The 27,791-nt window shown below is 35.9% G+C and overlaps 1 protein-coding gene across 3 annotated transcripts in view; it reads left to right on the top strand.

Moving 5' to 3' along the window:
• The window catches only part of hecw2b (HECT, C2 and WW domain containing E3 ubiquitin protein ligase 2b), a 70,604-nt gene that overhangs the window by 20,726 nt on the left and 22,087 nt on the right, over nt 1-27,791 (top strand). The window contains exons 2-15 of one of the 3 annotated variants that reach the window (XM_077205359.1): nt 1,928-2,916; nt 3,045-3,785; nt 12,525-12,632; nt 13,657-13,751; nt 16,258-16,333; nt 17,236-17,405; nt 17,795-17,937; nt 18,254-18,354; nt 21,727-22,412; nt 24,041-24,341; nt 25,097-25,198; nt 25,364-25,514; nt 26,638-26,738; nt 26,880-27,004. In XM_077205359.1, the coding sequence (XP_077061474.1) occupies nt 3,452-3,785; nt 12,525-12,632; nt 13,657-13,751; nt 16,258-16,333; nt 17,236-17,405; nt 17,795-17,937; nt 18,254-18,354; nt 21,727-22,412; nt 24,041-24,341; nt 25,097-25,198; nt 25,364-25,514; nt 26,638-26,738; nt 26,880-27,004 (2,493 nt within the window). In that variant the 5' untranslated portion in view covers nt 1,928-2,916; nt 3,045-3,451. Of the gene's footprint in view, nt 1-1,927; nt 3,786-12,524; nt 12,633-13,656; nt 13,752-16,257; nt 16,334-17,235; nt 17,406-17,794; nt 17,938-18,253; nt 18,355-21,726; nt 22,413-24,040; nt 24,342-25,096; nt 25,199-25,363; nt 25,515-26,637; nt 26,739-26,879; nt 27,005-27,791 lie in introns of all 3 variants that reach the window. The other 2 variants (XM_077205360.1, XM_077205358.1) reach the window with 2 other exon arrangements.

Below are 27,791 nucleotides of genomic sequence, written 5' to 3'. Positions count from 1 at the left end.
TTGGGAAAATGTACTTAAGATTCTACACCAATCAATTCTAAACCTAACAGTGTTAACAATATTTGGCTACAGATGTCATTAAAGTGTGATGTTTGTGATCTAATGCCTTGCTTGTGTCCATATGCCGTATATGATATATGGTCTCCATTTGTCTCCTCCCTCCCTCCCTCCCTCTCTCTCTCTCTCTCTCTGCAAGTTCCACTGTACCGTCTGATCTCGATCATATTTTATCTCCCGAGTGTCATCGCTTTCTCTTCCGTTTCTTAGTTTCTCCATCTGTCTCCGTTTCTCTCCATTCTCTGTATTTGATTATTGGATTTAATCCAATTTAATAAAATGGCTTTACTCTGTCAAAAGCAAACCACTTGTGGTGAAGCAAAAAATGTAAACTTATTTTAATTTTTCAAAAGTTCGAACTAATTGATCTTTACAAATAGGCAACATTTACTGAAAATGTTCTTTTACAGGAAATACAGTGGTGTACCATGGCATTAGATGCAATGGCATAGTACATTGATATACTGTAGTATATAACATGAGACTGATTGATTACCACATTTATGTACTATGGTATTTACTTTTAAACATGGTATTGTGGTGGGTCAGTGTCTATAGACTGCCCTATAGACACAGCTCGTGGTTGTGTACGGGATGATTTTGGCAGTAGTAAAGAAAGCTCTTGTGTTTGGTTGGTGGCCAGGACGTGCTGAGGAAAGCTGGGCATGCCACATTGCTCGCTGTTTCACACCCTTATGGAAACCTGCACAGACAACTCAAGCAAAAAGAGCTAATTTAGGAGCTGCCCGCTTATCTAAGCTTGAAAGGAGGGCTGACTGTGAGGGAGATGAAGTAAGGGAAAATGGGAGAAGAATGGTGATATACAGTAAGAAAGAGGTTTACAAAAGGATTACACAGTGATACCCCTAGGCAGTATTTAGATTGTGTGTGTGTGTGTGTGTGTGTGTGTGTGTGTGTGTGTGTGTGTGTGTGTGTGTGTGTGTGTGTGTGTGTGTGTGTGTGTGTGTGTGTGTGTGTGTGTGTGTGTGTGTGTGTGTGTGTGTGTGTGTGTGTGTGTGTGTGTGTGTGTGTGTTAATCAATATGAATCATTTTGCTGTTGCCATTGATTTTGAAATTTAACCAAATTAAAATATACTTATTGTTGGCAGATTTCATATACACTACTGTTCAAAAAATTGGGGTCTGTATGATTTTTGTTTTGTTTTTGAAAGTTATCTTATGCACAACAAGACTGTATTTATTTGACCAGAAATACAATAAAACAGTAATATTGTGAAATATTATTACAATTTCTATTTTAATATATTTTAAAATACAGTTTATTCTGGTTCTGGTAGAGCTAAGTTTTCAGCATCACTCCAGTCTTCAGTGTCACATGATCCTTCAGAAATCATTACAATATATGCATTACAATATTTCTGCTTAGGAAACATTTCTTATTATTATCAATGTTGAAAACCGTTGAGCTGCTTGGTTTATATTTTTTGTGGATTATTTGATGAATAGAAAGTTTAAAATAACAGCATTCATTTGAAATAGAAATCTTTACTGTCAATTCTGATCAATTTCTGATCCCAACATTTTGAATGGACGTGTAGATTTTTAGATGCTGGTATTAAGAAAGCAGATTCGTTATTAATACAAATATACCTGTAGGCTGGGTCTTTTGTCCATCATAAATTGATCGGATTGAGAAAAGTTGTCTATATGTGAAAATGGAGCGGGTTTGGCAACAGCAAGTTGTTACAATTTGGATTAAATTTAAGTTGATAAAATTTGGACAATTTTAGCTTATTTTAAATTGATGAATCATTGTCCTCAACTTCATTGAGATAAATTTATAATTTATAAACACAATCTGTTTTTCTGCCCATTTACCCCTCTTGCTTTTTTCCCCTTTTCTTTTAGGGATCATTTATCCTCCATTTACGGCTGCTGGAATATGTCACATTAACCAAACCCCAGCGTGGGATCGAACCCTGTCTCAATCCATCTCCTGGACCTGAAGGCAAAGCAGAGATCAGATTCCTTACATCACAAATCCAGTTCTTATTACCATCTTGGCTACTTCAATTGGACAGGAAAAATCCACCCTGCATTAAACGAAAGGAATTCATAATGCCCATAGCAGATGATTTGGACGGAAACTGCTATGATACTGAGAAATAATGCTATATTCAGTTAATTTTCGTTTTTCAATGCTTTAATCCCTCTGAGACTCTAAATATGGACCTTTGAGATTCCTGACTGGTATCCGGCAGCCTTTCTTTTTCTTTTCTGGTTTGGATGCTTATTTGGTACCTCAACGGCATAAACTCAAAGCCTGTTGGGTATTTTAGAAGTGGGTTATGTAATCACATTTTTAGATGCCAAACCAGAGAACTTGAAGAAGGAGAAAAAAACATCAGCTATTGCTGTGAGTGGGTTTGTCGGCACATATGGGCCTAAACCCAAACCTCAGATTTTTTTTAAGGCCATTTGGCACACAGGAACGATCTCTGCATGATCTCCACCATTAATTGATTATGGACTTTTGAAAGATCTGACTGGCATTAAATGCTCTTTGAGTTGAGATTTGGAGGCCCAGCAAACCCTCAATCATCTGGATTGGTTGTGTTTAAGATATTTCAAGGTCGCAAACCCAAGATCGTTATGAATTTCAGAAGTCAAATTTATATAGTCATCATTTTAGATGTTACTGCCACTTCTAGAGAATTTAAGGAAGATGAAAACTTGCCCTAACTACGGCTTGTTGGTGCTTCTTGGGCCTAACCCAAATCCAACCTTGTATTAAGGCCATTTTCACTCAGAAACTAACTCCGTATGACCTCCACCATTCCTCAAAGACTTTTAAAATGAACTCTTGAGAGATCTGACTGGCATTAGATGCTCTTTGAGTTGAGTTTTGGAGGCCCAGCAAACCCTCAATCTTTTGTATTAGATATGCTTAAAATACCTTGAGGTCGTAAACCCAAGTTTGTTATACATTTCTGAGGTTAAATTCTGTGTCTTTACTTCATATTAGATGCCACCACCACTTCCAGAGAACTTAAGGAAGGAGAAAGCTTCCACCAACTAGGTCTTGTTGGCACTTCTTGAGCCCAAACCCAATCCCACCCCCTTTTCCCCCTTTTTTGCCATTTGGCTCCTATTTCTTACCTCCATCTCATCCCGACCTCCACCATTCGCCCCTCGCTGGCCACGGCAGTCCTCCCTCCCCGTTCCCGCCCCCACCACCCCCCTCCCCATCATCCAACCTCTTCCCCACACCACACACCCCATCACCCAACCTCTTCCCCACACCACACTCCCCATCACCCAACCTCTTCCCCACACCACACTCCCCATCACCCAACCTCTTCCCCACACCACACTCCCCATCACCCAACCTCTTCCCCACACCACACTCCCCACCCCTCCACCCAAGTCACCATGGCAACCGGCACTACCACCACCGCCCGTGAACATCTCCTAGTTGTGCGGAGGCGCACCCCTCACATGCGCTACACGCTGAGCCCGGAAAACCTCCGCAGCCTTTCGTCGCATGGCGGCTCTGCCAATGGGCCAAGCTCTAGAGGAGGAGCACCTGAACCGATGGGCCTGCAGCGGGCCAACAGTGACACCGACCTGGTTACGTCGGATAGTCGTTCCTCTTTAACAGCCTCTACGTACCAGTTCACACTTGGGCGAGGGCAAAACCTGGTCATCTCTTGGGACATCAAGGAGGAGGTGGATGCCACTGACTGGATTGGGCTGTACCAAATTGGTAAGATATTTTGGGGTGTGGGGAAACTCTCTATTGAAAGAATTTAATTATTATACTTTTAAGGAAGGTAAACTTATGACATAAAAATGACATTCCATAATTTTAGACAAACAGGTAGTTCCGGTCAAAACTAACGGCAATGGTTGAGCTAATGTTGTTACGCTCAAACAAGCAGATTGCAGTTCCATTTGGTGCCACTCGAAGTGCAGAAATTGCAGGATTTCCGCTTGACGGGAAGTGATGTGGAGAAGGGTTTGTCTCCTCAAAATAGCAGGCCTAATTTTACATGCAGAGAATCTAGCCTGTAGACATTATGATGGCAGTTTAGACAGTTTTGTGTCAAAAGAGACCTTATTTTGACACATGGCACCGCTCATTTGTGTAGAGTAGATAACATGCACACTGCTTAGGGCAACATGACTACATATAGTGTAAATTCAGCATGAAATGTTGTTTACAATACATTTTACTTCCATAATCTGAAGTACTTCTGACTAAAACCAAGCACAATTGTGCTAATTTTGATTTAAAGTCACATTACATAATTCGTAATGCGTTATCCCTATAATTTGCTTTGAATGTTCTCTAGATAATCTTATGATCTCCAATTTTTTTTTTTCATCATTTAAAATATTTGCTTCAAATTTTTTCCATCAGGTTTATTTTGATCAGGTTAAAGGTCAGATTTGTCTGCGTTTAAATCCCATTTTGACAGATACATGATATACAAATAGCTGAGTGAGAGAAAACCATATCTGGTCTGAAAAGATGGATGAATGATGGAAAAAGATTATTCTCTCTGTTTCCGCTCCATTGAGCTGGACATGCTGTAACCCAGAGGTGGGCGGAATGACCAAACTCTTATTGTGTCATATGAGTAATTTTATATAATAGTAACGGTATAGTATATTGCAATATTTCAACCCCAATTTATATGTATATTTATATATATTATTATTATTATTTTTTTATTTTTTTACATTTTACAAGCATGCATTAATGCATATACACTCACCTAAAGGATTATTAGGAACACCATACTAATACTGTGTTTGACCCCCTTTCGCCTTCAGAACTGCCTTAATTCTACTTGGCATTGATTCAACAAGGTGCTGAAAGCATTCTTTAGAAATGTTGGCCCATATTGATAGGATAGCATCTTGCAGTTGATGGAGATGATTTGTGGGGTGCACATCCAGGGCACAAAGCTCCCGTTCCACCACATCCCAAAGATGCTCTATTGGATTGAGATCTGGTGACTGTGGGGGCCATTTTAGTAAAGTGAACTCATTGTCATGTTCAAGAAACCAATTTGAAATGATTCGAGCTTTGTGACATGGTGCATTATCCTGCTGGAAGTAGCCATCAGAGGATGGGAACATGGTGGCCATAAAGGGATGGACATGGTCAGAAACAATGCTCAGGTAGGCCGTGGCATTTAAACGATGCCCAATTGGCACTAAGGGGCCTAAAGTTTGCCAAGAAAACATCCCCCACACCATTACACCATCACCACCAGCCTGCACAGTGGTAAAAAGACATGATGGATCCATGTTCTCATTCTGTTTACGCCAAATTCTGACTCTACCATCTGAATGTCTCAACAGAAATCGAGACTCGTCAGACCAGGCAACATTTTTCCAGTCTTCAACTGTCCAATTTTGGTGAGCTCTTGCAAATTGTAGCCCTCTTTTTCCTATTTGTAGTGGAGATGAGTGGTACCCGGTGGGGTTTTCTTCTGTTGTAGCCCATCCGCCTCAAGGATGTGCGTGTTCTGGCTTCACAAATGCTTCGCTGCATACCTCGGTTGTAACGAGTGGTTATTTCAGTCACAGTTGCTCTTCTATCAGCTTGAATCAGTCGGCCCATTCTCCTGTGACCTCTAGCATCAACGAGGCATTTTCGCCCACAGGACTGCCGCATACTGGATGTTTTTCCCTTTTCACACCATTCTTTGTAAACCCTAGAAATGGTTGTGCGTGTAAATCCCAGTAACTGAGCAGATTGTGAAATACTCAGACCGGCCCGTCTGGAATCAACAACCATGCAACGCTCAAAATTGCTTAAATCACCTTTCTTTCCCATTCTGACATTCAATTTGAAATTCAGGAGATTGTCTTGACCAGGACCACACCCCTAAATGCATTGAAGCAACTGCCATGTGATTGGTTGATTATATAATTGCATTAATGAGAAATTGAGCAGGTGTTCCTAATAATCCTTTAGATGAGTGTATATTGATAATCAAGTAAATTAAATATTTAACATGCTACGTCATATCATTTGTGACCCTGGACCACAAAACCAGTCTTATGGGTCATTTTCTTTAAATTGAGATTTATACGTCACATGAAAGCTGAATAAATAAGCTTTCCATTGATCTATGGTTTGTTAGGATATGACAATATTTGCCAGAGATACAACCTTTTGAAAATCTGGAATCTGATGGGGCACAAAATCTAAATATTGTGAAAATCGCCTTTAAAGTTTTCCAAATGAAGTCCTTAGCTACGCATTACTAATGAAAGGAAACAAATGAAATTGACACCTTTGTGAGTTCCCCACCACTAATTTCAAGTGTGTGTGTGTGTGTGTGTGTGTGTACATGTGTCCTCCTTAGGACATTCTGTATCATCTTCCCAATCATTTGCGAAAAAATCATTTACTATGTTCGTTAAATTATTGCAGTAATTAACGTTTAAATTGAGCAAATGCGCTATCTCAGAATCCATGGCTTTCACCGTTACCATTATGGATTGTGTAAACTGTGCACGCGAAGAAGTCACCAGCCAATAAGAGGCGCTGTAGCAGACCGTTGCTAAGAAGGAAATCTTTTTTTTTTTTACACGAGAAGGGTTTGTTTTAATGCTCTCTATTGGCTTACTGCTCTAATGACATTGTGGAGAGTTATGAACCCGAAAGGGGGAAATCTAAGCTTGACATTGATACCAAACTTGAGTGGGTAATTCCCAAAGAGCGGGCAGCTGTGAGCGAGGTTTGTAGGCATGTTTTCTGCCTTTTTTTTTGCGCGATTTTGCTGCATCCATTCACAAAAATATTTTTTATATATATTTACGGTAAGAAATTTACAAAATATCTTAATGGAACATGATCTTTACTGAATATACTAATGATTTTGGCATAAAAGGAAAATCGATAATTTTGACCCATTCAATGTATTGTTGGCTATTGCTAAAAATATACCCGTGCGACTTACGACTGGTTTTGTGGTCCAGGGTCACATTTGATTTACTTTTTTTTTTTTTTTGCTTTATTTGGACTTAATTTATTTAAATTTGTTAGTAAATGCAAACATCACACCTACACTGATGTAAGAGGTGCAGCACACCAAAATCATCCAAATAAAATCACTCCCATTTTGGATGTTCATTTCTTTTCTTTTTTTCTGACTAACAACTGACGTTGGTTAACCAACATGATTATGTTAAATTAGAATAGATAATGGAGCAGCATAAACAACCGAATGTGAGGATTCACACATCGCCACATCGGGTGTGTCCCTCCTGCAGCGCTTCTGTGAATGAATAAAAATATATAGGCCTATTTGCAAAATAGTTTAGCAAAACGAAAGAAAAAAAACATGCGACAAGTACTATGTGCTGGGTTTCGGTTCCTTTTTGTGACACGCTCCACAAACAAGTTCACGGAAAGGAAACCAGGATGACAGAAAGTGCATTCTGTTTGTCTTCTTTATTTTACAATTGGCAAACACCATCGCATACCTGCAGGTGATAGGTGCGTGGGGGGAAAAAAACCCATATGAATAGGTCAAAAAATCTATAAAAAATAGGAACTCACGCACACTATCCGTGCTTGAAAAAAAAAAATATATATTTTCACGACCTTCATCAGGCATATACAAACATTCAAACTCAATCCCTTTTAAAATAATCACATGACCAATCAATGTAAAGATCCATTTGCAACCAATTAGGCTAACTAACGCCACATCATTCTTTATTTTACAAAAGCACAATGTTTTGCTTTGTTTTGAGGCTACACAAATAAAAGTTACAGTTTTTAATGATGTCTTACTCTTATCTGTAGGACCTTAAATGAGTATTTAGTTAATTAGTTATTATGAGCATCCCTTCTCCCATTATAATCAACAAAGCTTTGTATCACATCATAAGTAATGTAGCAGAAACCAGACATTGAGCAAATGAAAACAGATAAACTGCTGACTCTGTTATACACTGGCTTAATTGCACCATGTCATTAGCTACATTTTTATCTCGTCTTCTCCTCCGCATTTGCACTGATGGTTGAATCTAATTACTCAGCATTGTTGTAGATGCTTTTGAGAGGCCATAACTGCCGTAGTTTTGATTTGTAGCGGAGAGGTGGGAGGATTAGCGTCCCATGAGATGCCAGCCAACCATGAAAAGCTCAACCCACCAGTATCCCTACATACTGACTAGCTGAGCAACCGGAATACAATTAACCATTCACTGACTTGCAATGAACTATACACACATTTGCTACGTTTGGAGACATTATTCTTTTAGCATTTAGGATAATTGCAGGTAAAGTGGATACATTTGATTTCCTTTTTCCACTGATGGTTCCAGTGATGGTTAGCTATTTAAATTTAATTAGCTAACCATAAAAATACATTTCAAATTAAATTAAATTAAATTAAATAATGTTGTGTGAGAGGCAAATCCATTTGGCATCATATTTTTAAATGACGCCAGTAAATTTTGAAATATTTGGATGTCTTTCTGTGTCTAATGCTTTTAAAGTTATGTTTGTAATGTAAACCAGTGAAGACTTCTTGCACAAGAAAGAAAAATGATACGTCATAAAATTTTCTCAGCTGAAGAAAAGCATTAGCTTGAATCAAATGTATCAAAACCGCTTCAGTAATACTATCTCTATAGATTTGGTTTCTTGGAAGTGGGAATTTAGTGGTGCAAGTTACAGTAATGATACCTTGAATTGTGCAGCTCGGTGTGCTGTTACTTTTCTGTGATTTGTCTATTGCTTTCCAAATGGTTAACAGGAAAAAAGTAACTTGGAGGGGCACGAGTTATCTAGGGATTGAATATTGATATCATAAAACCCGTCAAGCACCCACAAAAGCATGCAATCATTACTCATGGAAATAGTAAAAATATTGTTTATATAAGATTTCATGATTTAGTTGGCATAACTTGCTATTTGTTTGCTTATTCTTAAAGATAGATGTATATTATTATATACAAGTGTAAGTAATCTGTTATGTGGTATGAGCCCAGGTCTGTTTGACAGTCATGGTCAGTGAAAGCCGATCCCTTACTCTACTACAGCCAGATTCATGGGGCCATCGATCAGGACGGGGGAATTCCTCTGTGGCCTGTCCCAGAGAAAGGCCTCCGCTCAGGGATTGTGCCCGTCATCGATCCACTCAGATCCTCTGGAGTTTCATTCATAGTGTTATTTTCCCCACGGGACTGACCAAGGCCTGATTTATGACCTGTGCTACACACTAACAGAACAACTGCCTTAATATGACCAGTTTTATATTACCAAAAATGACCAAACAGTGACCAAAAGTTTGATTTGGCTGATTTTATTTTAAAACAATAACTAAAATATTTATCTCATGAGTTTTATATATGCATTCAGTCATTTTTGTTAAACAGATGTCCATCACTAAATCTATACCAACAACGTGGTAAAAAGTGGTAAAAAGTCAGCGTGGTAAAAAGTCAGCCCAGAGTCAAAATAAATAAATAAATAAATAAATATATTTTCCATTAAGAGATTAAAGCCTGTTTTTAGTTAGTAGTTGTTGTTGTTTTTTTTTTGCATCGTGACAACATTTTCATGGCAAATTAAACACATTTTCCTTACTTTTACTTAATTGGACAAAAAAAAAAGAGGTCAAGTAAATGTCAATACAAAGTAAATCTCTTTATACTGTACATCATACAAAAATAAATATGATATTATTTGTTCTACTGCCTTTTTAGGCTGGTTTAAATAATTAAAAGGAACATTTGTTAATTTTTTCTTCGTAATTGAGAATAATGGGGATTACAAAAAACTTCCTTCGTAAAACGTCTAGGCACGTTACGTTAATGATCATTTGAGGGCAAAATGTGCTTAATTGTCATGAAAATATCCTGAAACAATGAAAAAGAATCATTATGGTGTTAAAACATTTTATTTTCAACATTATTATATGCATATAAATGTATATATTTAGGTACCTATAAATAAATTTGCGGATTAGAAGGTTTTTTTAACACTTTTAGATAAACAAGAGTCATAGCTGTACATTTTCTGTTAGCTATTTCTGTCCTTTTATTTCAATCCTGTTAAATGCGTTAAATTTAACACATTAAATATTTCATTATATACTTGTCTTATTGTTGATCATGTGCTCTGAATATGTCCTGATTTTAAAGTAAAGCATTTCGCTGTTTTTTTCTGGGAAACTGGATGATGCAAGGCACGGCTGGAGTCAGAGATGATCGATTTTTACGTGAGTCATGTGACACGTGGGGTGAATTGTGGGTTTTTGTAGACATTCAGGAACAGAGGCCCAGTGTCAGCGCTGTGATATAGTTTCAGATGAGCTGCTGTAGATCACAGTAGACAAGGCTGGTCTATTCACTGAGGGTCTGACTGAATGAAGAGCCTCTCAAAATCACTGATCACAGGCTGCTATCACACCGAGAGACAAACACGAGCTGTACACCTTACTTCAGAGGAATTTCACTTCTGAATGTCCCATTCTTCTTCATGATTCATTTTATGATTGTTTGGAAATGCATACCGGCGGGTCCATTCTGTGAAATACACTCAATTCGTTTTCAATTGTATTGCTCAAAGGTTTTCTTTCATAGCTCAGGAGATTCAATGGAGTTTAAGTTAAGTATCTCTTTCCTATTGGATGTGACCTCATAGTCTGACGCTACTATGGACATTTGTGCAAATGGATTCTGGATCATATTGTGTTGCTTGTAAGTTTTTCTGAATGCATAGATGGAATCTTTCTTTGAACTGTATTTAACACTGACTGCATGAAATATAGTTTGCAGATAGAAAAGTAAAAAATAAGTTTCACAAGCACTTTTATTCTTGTAATTATAGAGAAAATTATCATTCGATAATTGATTTTGTATCTATATATTAGGTCACACTGCACCCAATTCTGCTTTGCTTGTCAAATCCAATTTATAGATCTACTGTCTGGACTGACATTTAGCAAGTGCTGAAATCGGATCTGGAAATATGGAAAGTGTATTTTTTTCATCTGACGTTACATGTATGCTGCATCCCGAATTATTAACTTGAAATCAAATATTTTCCAAACATCTTATTTTAAATGTTCAAATTGCATACAAAAGTGGTCATGAGTTTGCTTAAAAACAGATTCCTTTATTATTATTATTATTATTATTATTTTGGCAACTGGACAGATTTGACTCACACATTCGCGTCTTAATTAGGCCTAATTCCACCTGAATCAGACTGATTGCTTGATTGGGAGATTTGTGATTAGATGTTATTCTCTCTTTTGTTCAGAGACGGTTTGTCCTGAGGGCAGAAAGGAGAAAAAGATTGTGTCACACAGAGATAATCAGTGGGTCATTGGGTCTCTGGTTTATGTGGCTGTATTGATTAGACAAGCTCAGACTGGAAATTGAAGCTAATGTGCTCATGGACTCAGTTCACCCGCAGTGCTGCCTGTAGCTCTGTATCACGGCAGATCACTTCATTAGTGCACTCTTTTTACTTTGCCACATGAAATGAAGATTAATTATTCTACATCTTATTAAAATGTATATTTTTAAATAATGTTCTGTATAAAAATAAAGCTAAATTGTTTATGTAGATTTTATATTGTATATAATTATATAGAGATAGTACATACACACACACATATATATATATATATATATATATTCATAGAGTATATATCACACACATATATAATAATTAATAATAATGTAAAAATCATAAATTATTCAAATATTTTAATTAACTCTCTTTAAAAATTATTTCAAAATTAGATTTCTTTTTTAAATAACTTTTTAAAAATAGATTTATATATTACTCAGTAAATATAAATACATTTTGAATAATCTCTCTCTCTCTCTATATATATATATATATATATATATATAAATAAATTATAAAATATAATTAAAATTAAATATAAATTTAAATTAAATATAAATTATTAATGATTTATTTTCATAATTGTAATTATTTATATAAATATATATAATAATATTAACAATATATGTTTTTAGAATAATACTTAATTAATTCGATTTATAATTAATATTAATAACACTATATATTATTATTAACATTATCTATATAAATATATAAATGATGTCTCATGATCCTTGAGTATGCTGTTTTGTACTGTATTATGCATGCATGATAAGGAATTAAGCTGTGTTACGGTTCTCTGTATGGAGTGAGATCTATGAGAGAGGCAAACGAGTTAAAGAACAGGAAACACCACCTAAGAACATGGTTCCTTACTTTCAGGACAAACACTTTGTTTGTTCTCAAGAGCCTTTGAAAAAGCTTTAAGCTCTTGAGAGAATGTGACTGCGGTGTGGCGGCTTCATGGGACAATCGATCAGCCAATCCTGTTGTTTCACAGCCATGTGTTTATAATGAGAGCTATTGACTCCTGGTAGAGGCCCTTCATCTTAGTCATTTATTTAAGCATAAGGTAAATATTTACACGTTTTTGTGCCGACACAGATGAGACGTGCCCCGCTAACGTTTGGGATTCGAAGAACCGCGGGGTGAACGGCACTCAGAGGGGGCAGATCGTCTGGAGGCTTGAGGCCGGACCTTACTTCATGGAGCGTAAGCGAAAAAATTTGTCTTTTTCAACGAATTGTACTACTGTGAAAGAATTAATTAATCAATGGATCTACAAGTTTACCGTCATCAAATGTTTGGTATACTACCGTTCAAAAGTTTGGGATCAGTATATATTATTAAAATATCATATATAATATACTTGAGCAGCAAATCAGCATATTATAATGATTTCTGAAGGATCATGTGACACTGAAGACTGGAGGAATGATGCTGAAAATTCAGCCTTGATCACAGGAATAAATTACATTTTATATATATTAAAATGGAAACAGTAATTTTAAATTGTTATACGGTATGACAGTTTTTACTGTATTTTTGATCAAATAAATTAAGCCTTGGTGGGCATAATAGACTTCATTCAAAAACACAAAAATATATTACAGATTTTTAGAACTTTTGAATTGTAGTTTTCCCTGAGTAGCAAGTTTAGTAGCAATCTAGCTAGATGTAAGAGAACAAAAGTGCATATTCTGTCAAATACTAATTTTTCATTTATGTCTGTGATATTAACTTTACGATAAATCATCAATGTTTGAGCGCTTTACATGTTGGTCAGACAAACTGTCCTGTACAACTGTGCAGTGCATATTTCTATATTTATTGTGTTGAATTTTTGGGATGTTTAGGAGCAAGTAAAGCTGAAATGAGATAAATTTGAGAGACAGCTAATTAAATATACAGATATCTTGTTCACTTGCTACTAAATGTCTCTTACAAAACTCTGGAATATCTTTTAAATATTAGATGGAATGATTCTCGCAAACTTTGGCAAGATTTCTTCTTTGAAACGCTTAGTGTAGCAGCCAATCAGATTACAGCTTGCCCTTTTGAGAAAGCTATTTCCATTTGTGTGTCCATTTTGGGTCAGATGGTCTGTGAGCGTCCTGCCTGAGGCTGAAACAATAATCAAATATGAGAATAATAATGGAGATAGATACCGTATGTGCTGTTTGTTTTTAAAAATGTTGATCTATTAGAAACGTGATCCTGTGTTTATATTTCTCAGCTGAGACCAAAATCTGTTTCAAATATTACCATGGAGTGAGTGGAGCGTTGAGGGCCACAACCTCCTGCATCACTGTCAAGAACCCTGGAGTTACAGTAAGTATCTGACTCTGTTGAGTGTTGCATTTAAAACATTTAGTTGTTGGCATCTGATGAGTCCCTTTGTAAATCTTTGAATTGTGGTTGAAAAGAGTATTTTCACTCATAATGAATTTTTAAAGTGATTGTCACGCGTGAACTTCAGAGAAACATCTGAAAGCATCTCTCATCAAAATGGCATAACGTTACATTTTCATAATAGTACTCCACCTGTTTAACCTTTTTTTTGTTAAATTTAGGTCAGGTCAATATTATATCAACACACTGAGCTGTGGTGCTTATTTGGGAAGCGCACGTTCAATTGATGTCTATCATATTTCCATTATTGTCATGTCACCACTACAAGGAACAAAAAGGGACGAAAATGAAATTGGAGTTGTAGAGGACTTGGGGTTTCTCTTAGAAATATCAATTTATTAATTAAAAAAAGAAAAATGTCAATAATTCACTTTTCATATTGACAAATAAATAGAATGTTTAAAGCTAATTTTTCCATATTTAAAAATATAGTTAAATGTAACAACAAATAATACATTGATAAATCATTTTAAATGCAATATTTAAACAGCACTTTTAAAGTGTTTACACTGAGGCATTTATATTCAAAAGGATCTTAAAACAGATTTTGTGATGTTTTTGAAAGTATGTTATGTTCACAGATGCTGCCTTTTAAAAAAAAATACAGTAAAAAACGTAAAATTGAGAAACATTATTACCATTTAAAAGAACTGTTTTCTATTTGAATATTTTTTTAAATGTAATTTATTCCTGTGATGATCATTACTCCAGTCTTCAGTGCCACATGATCCTTCAGAAATCATTCTAATATGATGATTTGCAAACATTTCTTATTATTATCAATGTTGAAAACAGTTGTGCTGCTTAATAATTGTGTAAAACATGATACATGTTTTCAGAATTCTTTGATGAATAGAAAGTTTGAAAGAACAGCATTAATTTGAAACAGAAACTGTAATATTATGAATGTCGTTAATTTAAAATTAATTTAAAAAAAAATCTTACTGACTTACTGATTAAATGGTTATTTAATTCCAAGTAATATATTTTACTAGTCTGTTATGGTTCTCAAGCAATGCATTATTTGCATTAATATAAAATGAATTAGATTTTTGTGTGTATTAGTTATTGGTAAATTCGAACAGAGCTCATCCTTATGCACAAAAGCAGCAAAAGCACGATCGATCGGTTTCACGTCGTCTCTGCCTGCGTGTGTTTCTTGGTCTTTCTCTGCCTGTGTATCTGCAGGCTCCATTATGAGGCGCTGGAGTTTGCCTGAACTCCACAGAGACGTATCATGTTCACAGGCATGCAGGGAATGCACAGGAAGTAGAGAGCGCTCTTTGATATGCTTAGCGCCTGGCTGCCGACACGACGCCACAGAACTAGTCTAAAGGCCTTATTCCACCCTCTGTGACATGAGCTTGAACTTGAACCCATAGTTAACGGATTTACTCACGCGCACAGTGTCGCTGTTGCTCTTTGAACAACTGTTTGAACTTATTTTTGTGCTATGGAAATGAATTAATGCATCTGATCATATGACTGTGATCTGAGGTCTGCATACTTAAAGCTTTTGGAATATTTTTCTGGATTCAATCTGAACTGAATTTTTTATAAAATTGATGTTTTATTATAATTACTGTTTCCTCTTGCTATTTTATATGGTTTAGATTGATGCAGGACATGTTTTGAGCGAATACACACCAAAAATTTGACCAAAATGTGAGTTAAATGTGCATCGGTTTGACATATGGAAATGTATATTATATTATATAGGCCTATTACATCCCACCGTCATTCAAAAGCCATCATTTTGGGGCTCTGCCACTGAACAAGTGTCTATAATCATAAATCACACTGGCACATTAATGAGCAGGAACATTATAATGTGATTCAATTATTTACAACCATGATCCAGATCCTGAATGAAAACTCCTATCTTAACATCTCTTCTGCTAAAGCCATTATAACCACCATAGTTTTTCCAAAATACTGCTGTAAAATATATTAAATTCAATAAATATATGGCATAAATATTTAATAAATATGTTGGATATGTTGAGTATATTGAATAATTAATAAAAATGGGATCTCTTTCAAGAAATATGATTCACTTGCATAGCGTCGGAATTGCTGTTTGAACAACTTATTTTTGTGATATTGAATATATATATATATATATATATATATATATATATATATAGTATAGTATATAATATATACATAAAAAGAAATTAGCTGCCTGCAGTTTATAAATGAATATATAATTTGATGTTTGTGTTTATTGGTATATTCGAACAGAGCTTTCCTATCACCTATCAGTTTATAAATGAATATGTTTTTTGTTCTCTGTCCATTGCTTCAGCTCAGACATTCAATCGTGCTTGTTATGTTTGTGTAGGGATATTAATTATGCAGGCTTCTAGGGCCTCTATATCTCTACATCATGATGTGTAATTGTGTGTTATGGTGTCCTCTGCAGGTCGGGACAGAGGGGCAGGTGGATGGACAGTCCGTCACAGAACACTGCAGGAAATTGGTCAGCTTTACTCTATCAGGTAAGAATAGTGGATATTTACCAAAGATTTCTTTATGAAACTGATTTCAATATAATGTTAGAAGCTGTATGAGAGGCCATACAGTGAATTTACCACCCAAACCTTCCTTAACCATATAGTGAAACTATAGTAACACAATGGAATGGTCAAGAAAAACGCCCATGTTCAGTAAATAGAATTTTTTTATTTTATTTTACTAACAAAAGCCACAGTATACAATTTGTGCACAAAATAATATACTTTAGTTAAGTTGGCTTAAATGTATAGTCCATCCAAAAATAACAATTCTGTCATCATTAACTCATCCTCGTGTTGTTCTAAAGGTTATGACTTTTTTTGTGTGTGGAACATTAAAGAAGATATTTTGAAGAATGTTGATAACCAAACAGTTTTGGTTCCCATTGATTTCCATTGTATTTTTTGTCCATACAGTGGAAGTCAATGGGAACCGAAACTGTTTGATTACCAACATATCTTCTTTTAAGTTCCAGAGAAGAAAGTCATACAGGTCTGGATCGACATGAGGGTGAGTAAATGATGTCAGATTTTTTTTTACGGTTAACTATCTGTTTAATGTATTAGACTAACAATTATTTAAAATATCTCATCCTAACCCGAATATAAAATCTCACATATAAATTGATGTGTTGATGTGTTGCCTTCTTAATTAAAACTGCTATATATCTGCCCTCTTGTGGTAATGAGCTGCTAGTGCAGATAGATAGATAGATAGATAGATAGATAGATAGATAGATAGATAGATAGATAGATAGATGGATAGATGGATAGATAGATGGATAGATGGATGGACTGATGGATGGATGGATGGATGGAGGGATGGAGGGACGGACAGACAGATTTTCTTATGCTGTTAGCTCACATTGTATGTGTGTATATTGCAGATATCAGGGCTCAGGGTCTGAAGAAGGGCATGTTTTTTAATCCGGATCCCTATCTGAAAATGAGCATTCAACCAGGCAAGAGACACGGCTTCCCTACGTTCACCCACCACGGCCAAGAGAGACGAGCCTCCATCATATCCAACACCACTAACCCTGTGTGGCACGGAGAGGTAAATCATATTCGGACTGGGGCAGTTAATGAGGTAACCAAGTCGTGGTGACCAGTTTGAAACTAGTTTTCAGCGACTGCTTTGTGTCATTGAGCAAGGCTTTAACCTCAGATTTTCCAAGAAATTACTGTACTAGAAGTTGGATATATTTCACAATATTAAATATTAATTATTTTTCTTCATTTAAAAAAACCTAGTCAATTTTACCATATCAATGTATTTACATGGTACTCCAACATACTGTATTTCAAAGAACATCATGATATTACATGTACAAAATTAAATAAGAGTGAAGTTTTGTTACCATATATTAGATTGAACATAAGAATGACTATTATTTCACTTCCTCAGCACAGAATTTTAATACTTCTATTATTTCCCCCCTGCAGAAGTACACTTTTGTTGCACTGATGACGGACGTTTTGGAAATTGAGGTCAAGGACAAATTTGCAAAAAGCCGCCCGATCATCAAACGCTTTTTAGGTCAGCTGATGATGCCGGTGCAGAGACTGCTGGAGAGACATACAGCCGGGTCAGTATTCACTATTAAATATGAGAGAATCTATTATTTATGAGCTTCCATTAACAACAGAGTCATTTCCTCCAGGAACTTTGCAGTTTATTTCTGTCCACTGACATTCATGTAAACCTAAGTTGTGCAATAATTCAGGGGGTAACTACTATTGTAAAAATAAAAGAATAAAATAAAATGAGGAAAAAAAACTTTTTTTTGCTGCTTTACAAGATTATATGCTTTTTTATACAATATATTACACATTTATTTTTTTAAGCTTACTTACATGCTTTAAACTTTAAACATTTTCTGTATGACTGTTTTGGGAAAAAAGTGATCTACATGTGAGCTACACGCTTTGCCGGCGTCTACCGACAGACCATGTGAGCGGACAGCTTCACTTCAGGGTGGAGATCACCTCCAACGGACATGAAGGTAACAATTACAGTATCTTTATCTTACTGATCCCAAACTTTCGTACAGTAGACACTTTATCACTCATCCTTCCGGTTCCGGTTGGAAGGGTACGCTGGCGCGTTTTGGCTGCCGCTCCTTTCATCCGTTTGTTTGTTTTTATTATTATTATTGATGAGCATTCATTAAGAGTTTTGGAGTCTGCGAAGAATGCCTATTTTATCGTGAGGAGGAATTACGCTTCACCCGTTGTATTACTGCTTCTATGATGTGGAATTACGTTTCACTCTTTGGATTACTGCTTTTATCACTGACTGTTCTTCGCTGGAATCGCCTCTTCTGCTGTCCCTCCCAGGATTTGCACCACTGTGAAGTCCCGGCTGGTGTGGACTTCTCCAACATGGCTCTAAGGTACACTGTTCGCCAACTGTCGAACCTTAAGGGTAACTTTTATCTGGCGAATGACACATACACTCTCTGCAGTCATGCTGGAATACTACGACCGACGCGTTATATTCATCGCTCTTCAAGACGCAGCTTTTCCTTCTCATCTGTTACATCCACTGTTGCATCCTCCGTTGCTTGTCCTGCATTTCTGCGCAAATCCCAAACGCTGTTGGGCATATTCTTTTTAAATATGGAACTGCCTGATATAAACACTACCTCTTCTCGCATTATTAACTATCGCAAATGGAGATTGATTGAACCCTCTGATTTCTCAGATTTTATTGGTTCTTCCTTGAACGCATTTTCTTCATCTGATGCTCTGGAGGACAAAGTTCTAATGTTGAATTCTGTTCTTTCGTCTGGCCTGGACTTATTTGCGCCTTTGAAATCAAGTCAGGTTTCCTTTGGGCGACCCTCTCCTTGGTACAATGAAAACCTGCGTGCTATGAAGACAGCCTGTCGTACAATGGAGCGTAGGTTGCGTATGTCTGGCTTGACTGTCTTTCACCAGGCTTGGAAAGATCACTTACTTGAATATAAGACCCAAATTGTATCGGCCAGGTCTGCTTATTTTGCACAGATAATTGATAATAATCAGAACCACCCAAAACAATTGTTTTATTCTATTAACAAACTTCTTAAATGTAACAGTTATTCAACTGCTCCAGCTTCGACTCACCTCTGTAATAGGTTTCTTGATTTTTTTAGCTCAAAGATTGATAACCTCCGTAAATGTATCATTTCTACTCTTCCTTCATCTTTTTCTCACACAATCACTCCTGAATTTTCTGGTACCCCTCTATCAAATTTTTCCATATTGGACCTTCATTCTCTTTGTAATGAGGTTTCAAAAATGAAAGCTGCCACTTCCATAGTTGATCCTGTACCAACTTGTCTGTTCCAATCATGTTTTGCTATTTTATGTCCTATTGTGCTGAATATTATAAATGATTCTCTGTGCAGTGGTGTGGTGCCAGAAACATTTAAAACTGCTGCTTTGACTCCTGTACCAAAAAAAAAAAACACAAACGTTGACAATCTAAATAATTTCCGTCCCATTTCCAATCTTCCCTTTCTTGCCAAAATTTTAGAGCGAATTGTTGCTATTCAATTGCACTCCCATCTAGCTGCAAATAATCTCTATGAGCCCCTTCAATAAGGATTCCGTAAACTACACAGCACTGAGACAGCATTGGTTAAGGTTACTAATGACTTGTTAATCGCTTCTGATTCCGGCAGTCTCTCTATTTTTATTCTTCTTGATCTTAGTGCCGCTTTCGACGCTGTTGATCATAATATTTTACTTGCTCGGTTAGAATCTGTTTTTGGTGTTTCTGATACTGCACTAAGCTGGTTTAAGTCCTATCTTTCTGATAGAAAGCAGTTTGAAACCAATGGGTGGTTTCAGGTCTGCTATTGGTGTAGTGCATTCTGGTGTCCCTCAAGGTTCTATCCTGGGCCCTATACTTTTTAACACATACTTTTATCCTCTTAGTCAACTTTTAAAATCACTTGGACTCAGTTTTCACTTTTATGCAGATGATACCCAGGTTTGTATACATTCAAAACCTGATGTAAGTGTGGCTGTGTCTCATCTTTCCTTTTGTATTTCTGAGATAAAAGAATGGATGTCTAGACATTTTTTATGTCTAAACAGTGACAAGTCGGAAGTAATGCTCATTGGTTCACCTCACCAGCTACGGAAGGCTGGTTCCCCCACATTTAGTGTAGCAGGTTCTACACTTAAATTTCAGACTAAATTAAAAAATCTGGGGGTGATATTTGATAATAATTTGACTTTTGTTCCTCATGTTCAGAGTACTGTCAGGACATCATTTTTTCATCTCAAAAATATAGCCAGATTTCGTCCCATGTTGTCACTCCCTGTGGCTGAAAAGCTAATTAACATTTTTGTATTTTCTCGTATCGATTACTGTAATGCTTTGTTGGCTGGGGTTTCAAAAGCTACCCTTAACAAACTTCAGTTGGTACAAAATTCTGCCGCTCGAATTCTGTCTGGAAACAGAACAAGGGATCATATTACTCCAGTACTTGAATCTTTACACTGGCTCCCTGTCAGATTCCGTGATGATTTTAAAATCTTAATGCTTACTTATAAGGCCTTGCATGGACTGACACATCATTTTCTAACTGAACTTTTAACACCCTACACACCAGCACGTGATCACCGTTCTTTGGAAGCTGGCCTTTTAATTGTTCCGCATACCCGACTAAAATCCATGGGTGATAGGGCCTTTTCGTCGAATGCTCCAAAACTCTGGAATTCCCTGCCTATTGATATTAGGCAAGCAGAAACTCTTAGTGTTTTTAAATCATCACTTAAAACTTATTTGTTTAGGGTAGCTTTTACATAATTGTTGAAAATTGTTGAATTATTATTATTAATCCTATATTTCATAATGTTTTTATTTTGTATTTTATTAAGTTTTTCTGTCAGTAATGCATTGTTTAATTGTTTGTTTTATTATGTTCTTGTGAAGCGCTTTGAGATACTTTTTAAAGGCGCTATATAAAATAAAGTTTATTATTATTATATTATTATCAATACACCACCGTTCAAAAGTCACTTTAGAATTTTTAAAGTTTTCTTATGCTCACCAAGTCTCTTTTGCTCACCAAAAAACAGTAAAAACAGTCATATTGGGAAAAATTGTTACAATTTAAAAGAACTTGTTTTTATATTTGCATACATTTTAAAATGTAATTTATTCCTGTGATTCAAAGCTTCATTACTCCAGTCTTCAGTGTCACATGATCCTTCAGAAATCATTCTAACGTGCTGATTTGCTGCTCAAGAAACATTTCTTATAACATTTCGTTTTAGTGGGTTAAGTGGGTGTTTAGTTAGTTTTTCCATGCCTTGCAAGATCCATTAATCGTGGTGAAATCACTTGTTTTAATATGCAGTGTCGTATGATTTCGTAGATGCAATGGGCTCTCTGCTGGGAGCCTCCTCTATGAACGGAGATCCTGGGAGCCCATCAGACGACGAGGACGTTTTGCATCCTTCCTCCCACATGGCCAGGGGCCCCTCGCCCACTGGCTCCGAAGGGTCCCTGCACGGTGACGCCTTTAGGACTGACGAGTGCATTATGGACCCTGATGAGGATCTGCTCTTGAGAGAAGGAGCCCCAGATTTGGCCGAACTAACCCCGGCCCATACTCATCGCCAGGCCTCGCTTAACGACTACCTGGATGCCATTGAGACCCCCAAGGGCCCTGGAGACAGACCACTCGGGGCCGCCTCACCTAAACTACGCTCTAGTTTCCCCACTGACACTCGGCTCAATGCTATGTTACATATAGACTCTGATGAAGACGAGGAGGGACACGCCTCCCGGGATACGGCATTGACCAATGGCACTCCTCGGCCTGATGGACACACCTCCTCTGCACAGGACAAAGGGAAGGGTCCCCTGAAAGCCAGGGAGAGGCTTGAGTCGGAAGCTGCCAGCAGCGCCACAGATACTGAAGCCACAGCGTCAGGGTCAAGCAGTGGCACCATAAAGAGCCAAAATGGAGGTGCTGATTGTGGCCAAGAAGAAGCTGCTGCCTCTGGAGACTCAACACAAGACACGGGAAGCTCTCAACAGCCAGCTTTCAAAATACAGGTTTGTAGGGTTTGCCGTTTTTGTTTGTTTTTACCTGTTATGGAAATTTGTTGTATTACTACAGTTTGCATGTAGGATTCAAGTAGTTAGCAGTACAGTTTTATAGTTATGTATTTCAATTTAATTTAAACTTTAATAAATTGGTTACACTTTATTTTAAGGTGTCCTGTTACAGTGTAATTATACATTTTAGTACTGAGTAATATTAATTAACTACATGTACTTACTATAGGGTTAGGGTTAGGTTTAGGCTTAGTTACATTTAATTTAGCTCAATTTATAGTAATTAATTACTATAGTAACTACACATAATGTGTAACAAAGACGCTAAAGTTTTACCAATCAATATATTGTAAACATTAAACTTGTAAATGTAAAACAAATGAATAATATTTTGTATTAATATTATTTGTAGTGATATATATATATATATATATATATATATATATATATATATATATATATATATATATATTACTACAAATAATATTAATTAAAAAAAGATATATTAATATCCATACATATATATATACACACACACACACACACACACACACACACAGTGGATAGAATAAGTGAACACACCCATGCTAAAGTTGACTAAAAAGAGTACAGGTTGTGCAAATCAGGACACCCCTATGTTAAATTCCCATTGAGGCAGGCAGATTTGTATTTTTAAAGGCCAGTTATTTCATGGATCCAGGATACTATGCATCCTGATAAAGTTCCCTTGGCCTTGGAATTAAAATATCCCCACATCATCACATACCCTTCACCATACCTAGAGATTGGCATGATTTTATTTCAGTTAGCCTAATAGCTGGTATGATTTGCATTGAGAGATGATCTTATGGAAAGTTCCCCATGCCAATCTCTATGATGTGATGTGATGATGTGGGGATATTTTAATTCCAAAGGCCTAGGGAACTTTATCAGGAAGCATAGTATCCTGGATCCATGAAATAACTGGCAAATCTGCCTGCCTCTTTGGGAATTTAACATAGGGGTGTCCTGACTTGCACAACCTGTATTATAAGGAAGAACATTTATTTATTTACGATACATTATTCATTCACAAAGAAAATTGGTATCCTTAAAGGTTGGATTTTTCCTCATTTTCTAAATTAAGGCATTAAGATCAATTTCCAAAAGATGATTTTTTATTCCTCTTTTTAGTCAACTTTAACATGGGTGTGTTCACTTATGCTAGGCACTGTATGTGTGTGTGTGTATGTATATATATATATATATATATATATATATATTTATATATATAATATATAAAAATCTAACATAAAAGTTTGTGTTTATTATATAATATATGTGTGTGCATATATATAAATATATATATATATATATATATATATATATATATATATGTGTGTATATATATATATATATATATATATATATATGTGTGTGTGTGTGTGTGTGTGTGTGTGTTGTCAGCTACAGTTAGGCAATTAAACTATATTAAAAATATTATTTTATGATATACTCATATTTTTATGCTTAATAACAAAAATAAAAATAATGGTAGCAATGAATTAATAATAATAATTTTCAAAAAATTTGTTTTGTTATGTAGTCCTTCCTTTGTATCATTTTACCTCATACATTTCTCACAGGATGAGGAAGGAGTTGCATTGAAGGCGGTCTCTAGGGATGAAGGATCAACAGAGGCTGCTAAAGTCACAGAGCCCTCAGCATCTGGCAGTAATGAAGATGGTGAAGGGGGCGGAGCCACAGCAGAGCAGGGGAACTCCAGTGAGGCAGCCAATGAGGAGGAAGAAGATGCTGAAATCTGGCAGAGGCGGAGTCTGCAAGCATCAGGGAACGCATCACAGGCTGAAGAGATGGAATTAACCAATGAAGCGAGGAGGCCAGCTGATGCAGCACAGGCTGCCACGGTAACAGATGGAGAGACAGGTAACTGTGTGACGATACATGTTATTTACAAAGTAAATCAGCATCGGGAAACTTTTATGAGAGAGCTGAGATCAAACTTCCTTCAGGTTTCCCATCAGTTTGAACTTTTCTGCACATTAATAAGAATAAAATAAAAAATAATATTATATTATGATTTAATGCATTTCAATATGAAATATTAAATGTTAAGAACATGAATAATAATAACAATAATATTTTATTATAATAATAAAAATAGATTTAAAAAGAACAATAATTTATTTAGTATGAAAGTATAATATTATATAAATATTAAGAACATGAATAATATTGCAAATAATATTTATTTAAAAAATATAATAACTGATTTTCATTTATTGTCGATAATATAAAAATAGTTAGTTTACAATATATAAAATCATTATTCGTTGTTATTATTAAAATAAAATGTATTATATAAATATTTAAAAACATGAATAATAATCTTAAAATAATATTGATAATATTCAAATATAAAATCGTATAACACAACATCAATTATAAAAAATATAAAATGAAAAATAAATATATTGCATCAATTAAAAATAATAATTCAACATGTTTTTGAATTATGTTTTATATAAAATATAATTAATTCATTTCCTGTTTGGTCTTACAGAATAAATCTACCAGAGTAATAGAGGACTTTATGAATGATTTGTGTGTAGTATATTGATGTTTACATTGATTATTTTATATTCACAATGCAACATTAAACTCATTTTGCCCTTTTGAAGGAGCCAGTGCTCAAGTGAACGGCCTTCAGCCAATGCGTTCTCTTCACTCAGCGCGTCATGACATCAGCCGCTATCAGAGAGTGGACGAGCCTCTTCCGCCAAGTGAGAGAATATTTTTGTCTTGTGTGAGATTCACCCAACCACTGTCCTATGTAGTTATACTATAATGGGCATAACACAAAGCTCTTTTCAGACCACGCAGACAATGAAAAAAGCCTTTGACTAACATTATAATTGCCTATGGTCATTATAACATGTATGTTGTAGACTGGGAAGCCCGTATTGACAGCCACGGCAGGATTTTCTATGTGGATCATGTGAACAGAACAACCACCTGGCAGCGGCCCACTGCTCCAGCTGCACCTCAGATCCTACAGAGATCCAACTCCATTCAACAGATGGAGCAGCTTAACCGAAGGTCAGTCACACGTGCACGCTATATTCACACCAGCAGATATCCATGAAGATGGCATGAAATCAGCTGTGAATAGAGTGAGTTCTGAGCACACAGTGACCTTAAGGTCTAATATCTTGGGATTTATCCGAGTCCGAAATGCCATTTATTAATCCTCACTCATATGGAAGAACAGCTCTTTAAAAATGTCACTACAGCAGTCTAATCTGTTCTGCCATTATCATGTTCTATCAAAACATCTCTCATGCTCTCTCTCCCTCGGTGTGATTCCCTTTATTGGTTTGTTGGCATGCATTTTAATGGCAAAAGCATTTGTGCCATAGATGTGCGCAACATCTAAAATTAAAAGATCGTCAAGCACAAAATGCTAGTAAAAACAATAGTCAAGTTTATTTAGGGTGCTTTTTTACTCTAGGAAGTTGTTATTTTTTGCCTTTTGAACTCTATGTGCTCTGTGCCATCACATATTTGGAATATACTAAAAATAATGCAAAATACAGTTTTATGGCTTGCAATAAGTATTTGTGGCATACACATTTTCCTAATTCACAGGTATGGCACAAAGATAAAGTAAAATAGTAAGTGCAAATCAAGTAAAAAAATAATATTTCTAAATAAAATAAATGATTAATCATTTCATCATTCATTTGATTTGTTTACACCATTTGAAGTAAATTAAATTAATAATCTAATATGCTGATTTTTGTGCCCAATAAACAATGTTGTTTCAGTAATGCTGCTTAATATTTTAATATTATATTGAAAAATGTTTATAATGTTTATATATTTTTTTCTTTATTAAAAATAAAATAAAAAATAACATTTATGATTACTTAATATTTATTATTAAGTAAACATATGCAATTTATGCATATGCAAACATATGCAAACATATTATATATGTATAATTGATTAAATGTAAAATTACATTTTTGATTACTTAATATTAATTATTATTTTGCATTTTTATTTATTTAAAATAATAACTGTCCAGAGTAAGCTAATATATAACCAACTAATTTAACAATAATATTTGTAAAAATATTATTTTATTATATTTATGAAGGATAAAGTATAATTATCCTTGTACAAAATTGTTAATGAATAATATACCATATTTGTTCAGGTATCAGAGTATTCGTAGGACAATAACCAATGAGAGGACAGACGAACAGGCTGCAGAGATGCCTACAGACGACACTGACCTTCTGCATCACTCCATACCTGGTACTCTCTCACAGTAGACTGTTTGTACAGTATATGAGTCTCGTTATTTAGGTACAAGGAAAAATAGAATAGAGGGAGAAAAAAAGATCTTTGGTTTTAACCCAACAGACATACCACACTATAAGCTGTCCTCTGTTTCAGAGTACCGTCGGGACGGTGTGGTTGGGCCCACTAGCTCTCGCTCCCGGTTGTCTCTGCTGCTTCAGTCCCCCAGCGCCAAGTTTCTCACCAGCCCAGATTTCTTCACCGTACTGCATTCCAACCCTGTTAGTCTCCAAACACATTCATTATTCACACTTTTTTTACCCACAGGTATGGATGTCATGGTGAGAAAATTTTCACACTGATATATAAACTTAAAAAACATTGCTTTTCAATGTGCGCTCGCTTTTACAATCGCTTAAGAACTTGCGATCATTTGTACTCTGTGTATAGGGAGTGGCTGTACATTTTACAAGACAAGATATTATCAATGACGCTCAGGATCTATTGCGCACCAAATCCTCCATCATCTTGCCAGTCATTTCTCCTTATTCTCGTCACATAATTAGTGCAATCTTGGGCTGATGAATGGCTGAATTAGTGCATTATGGGATTGAATGAGTGCACTCGATACATCCACTATGGTTTCGGGCACCACTACAAATGGCTGTTCCCTAAAATAGGGCCCTATTTAATGATAGGGGGTGATTTCGGACACATCCCTACTGGTCTGTTCTGCGACTTAGATGCTCAGCAGAGCAGATGCTTTCAGTTTATAGTTTTAGTGTTCGTTGTTCAGCTCAACTAAATGGTTTTTATTTCTATTTAAAAAGCAACAGGATTGTGGGTGCGGTATGTAATTACCATCGTGTAACATTGTGTAACACCAACTACCACTGCTAGTTTACCCACAAGCCAATTTACATTCCTTTGAAGGGAATTTGTGGTTAATCATGCCATAAAAACAAGTGTGTTTCACTAACCAGTCATCTGGTTCATTTATTTTGGGGAAATGCTGTCTTGTTGTAAAAATAATTTTGTTAAAACACGGTATGAAACACTCTTGACTGT

This window comes from Siphateles boraxobius, unplaced genomic scaffold, assembly GCF_051911475.1.
Source record: "Siphateles boraxobius isolate OS27281-9 unplaced genomic scaffold, OSU_SipBor_1 53, whole genome shotgun sequence".
NCBI lineage: Eukaryota > Metazoa > Chordata > Actinopteri > Cypriniformes > Leuciscidae > Siphateles > Siphateles boraxobius.
Note: the sequence above shows the minus strand (reverse complement) of the source record. Positions and strands in the feature narration are given on the sequence as shown.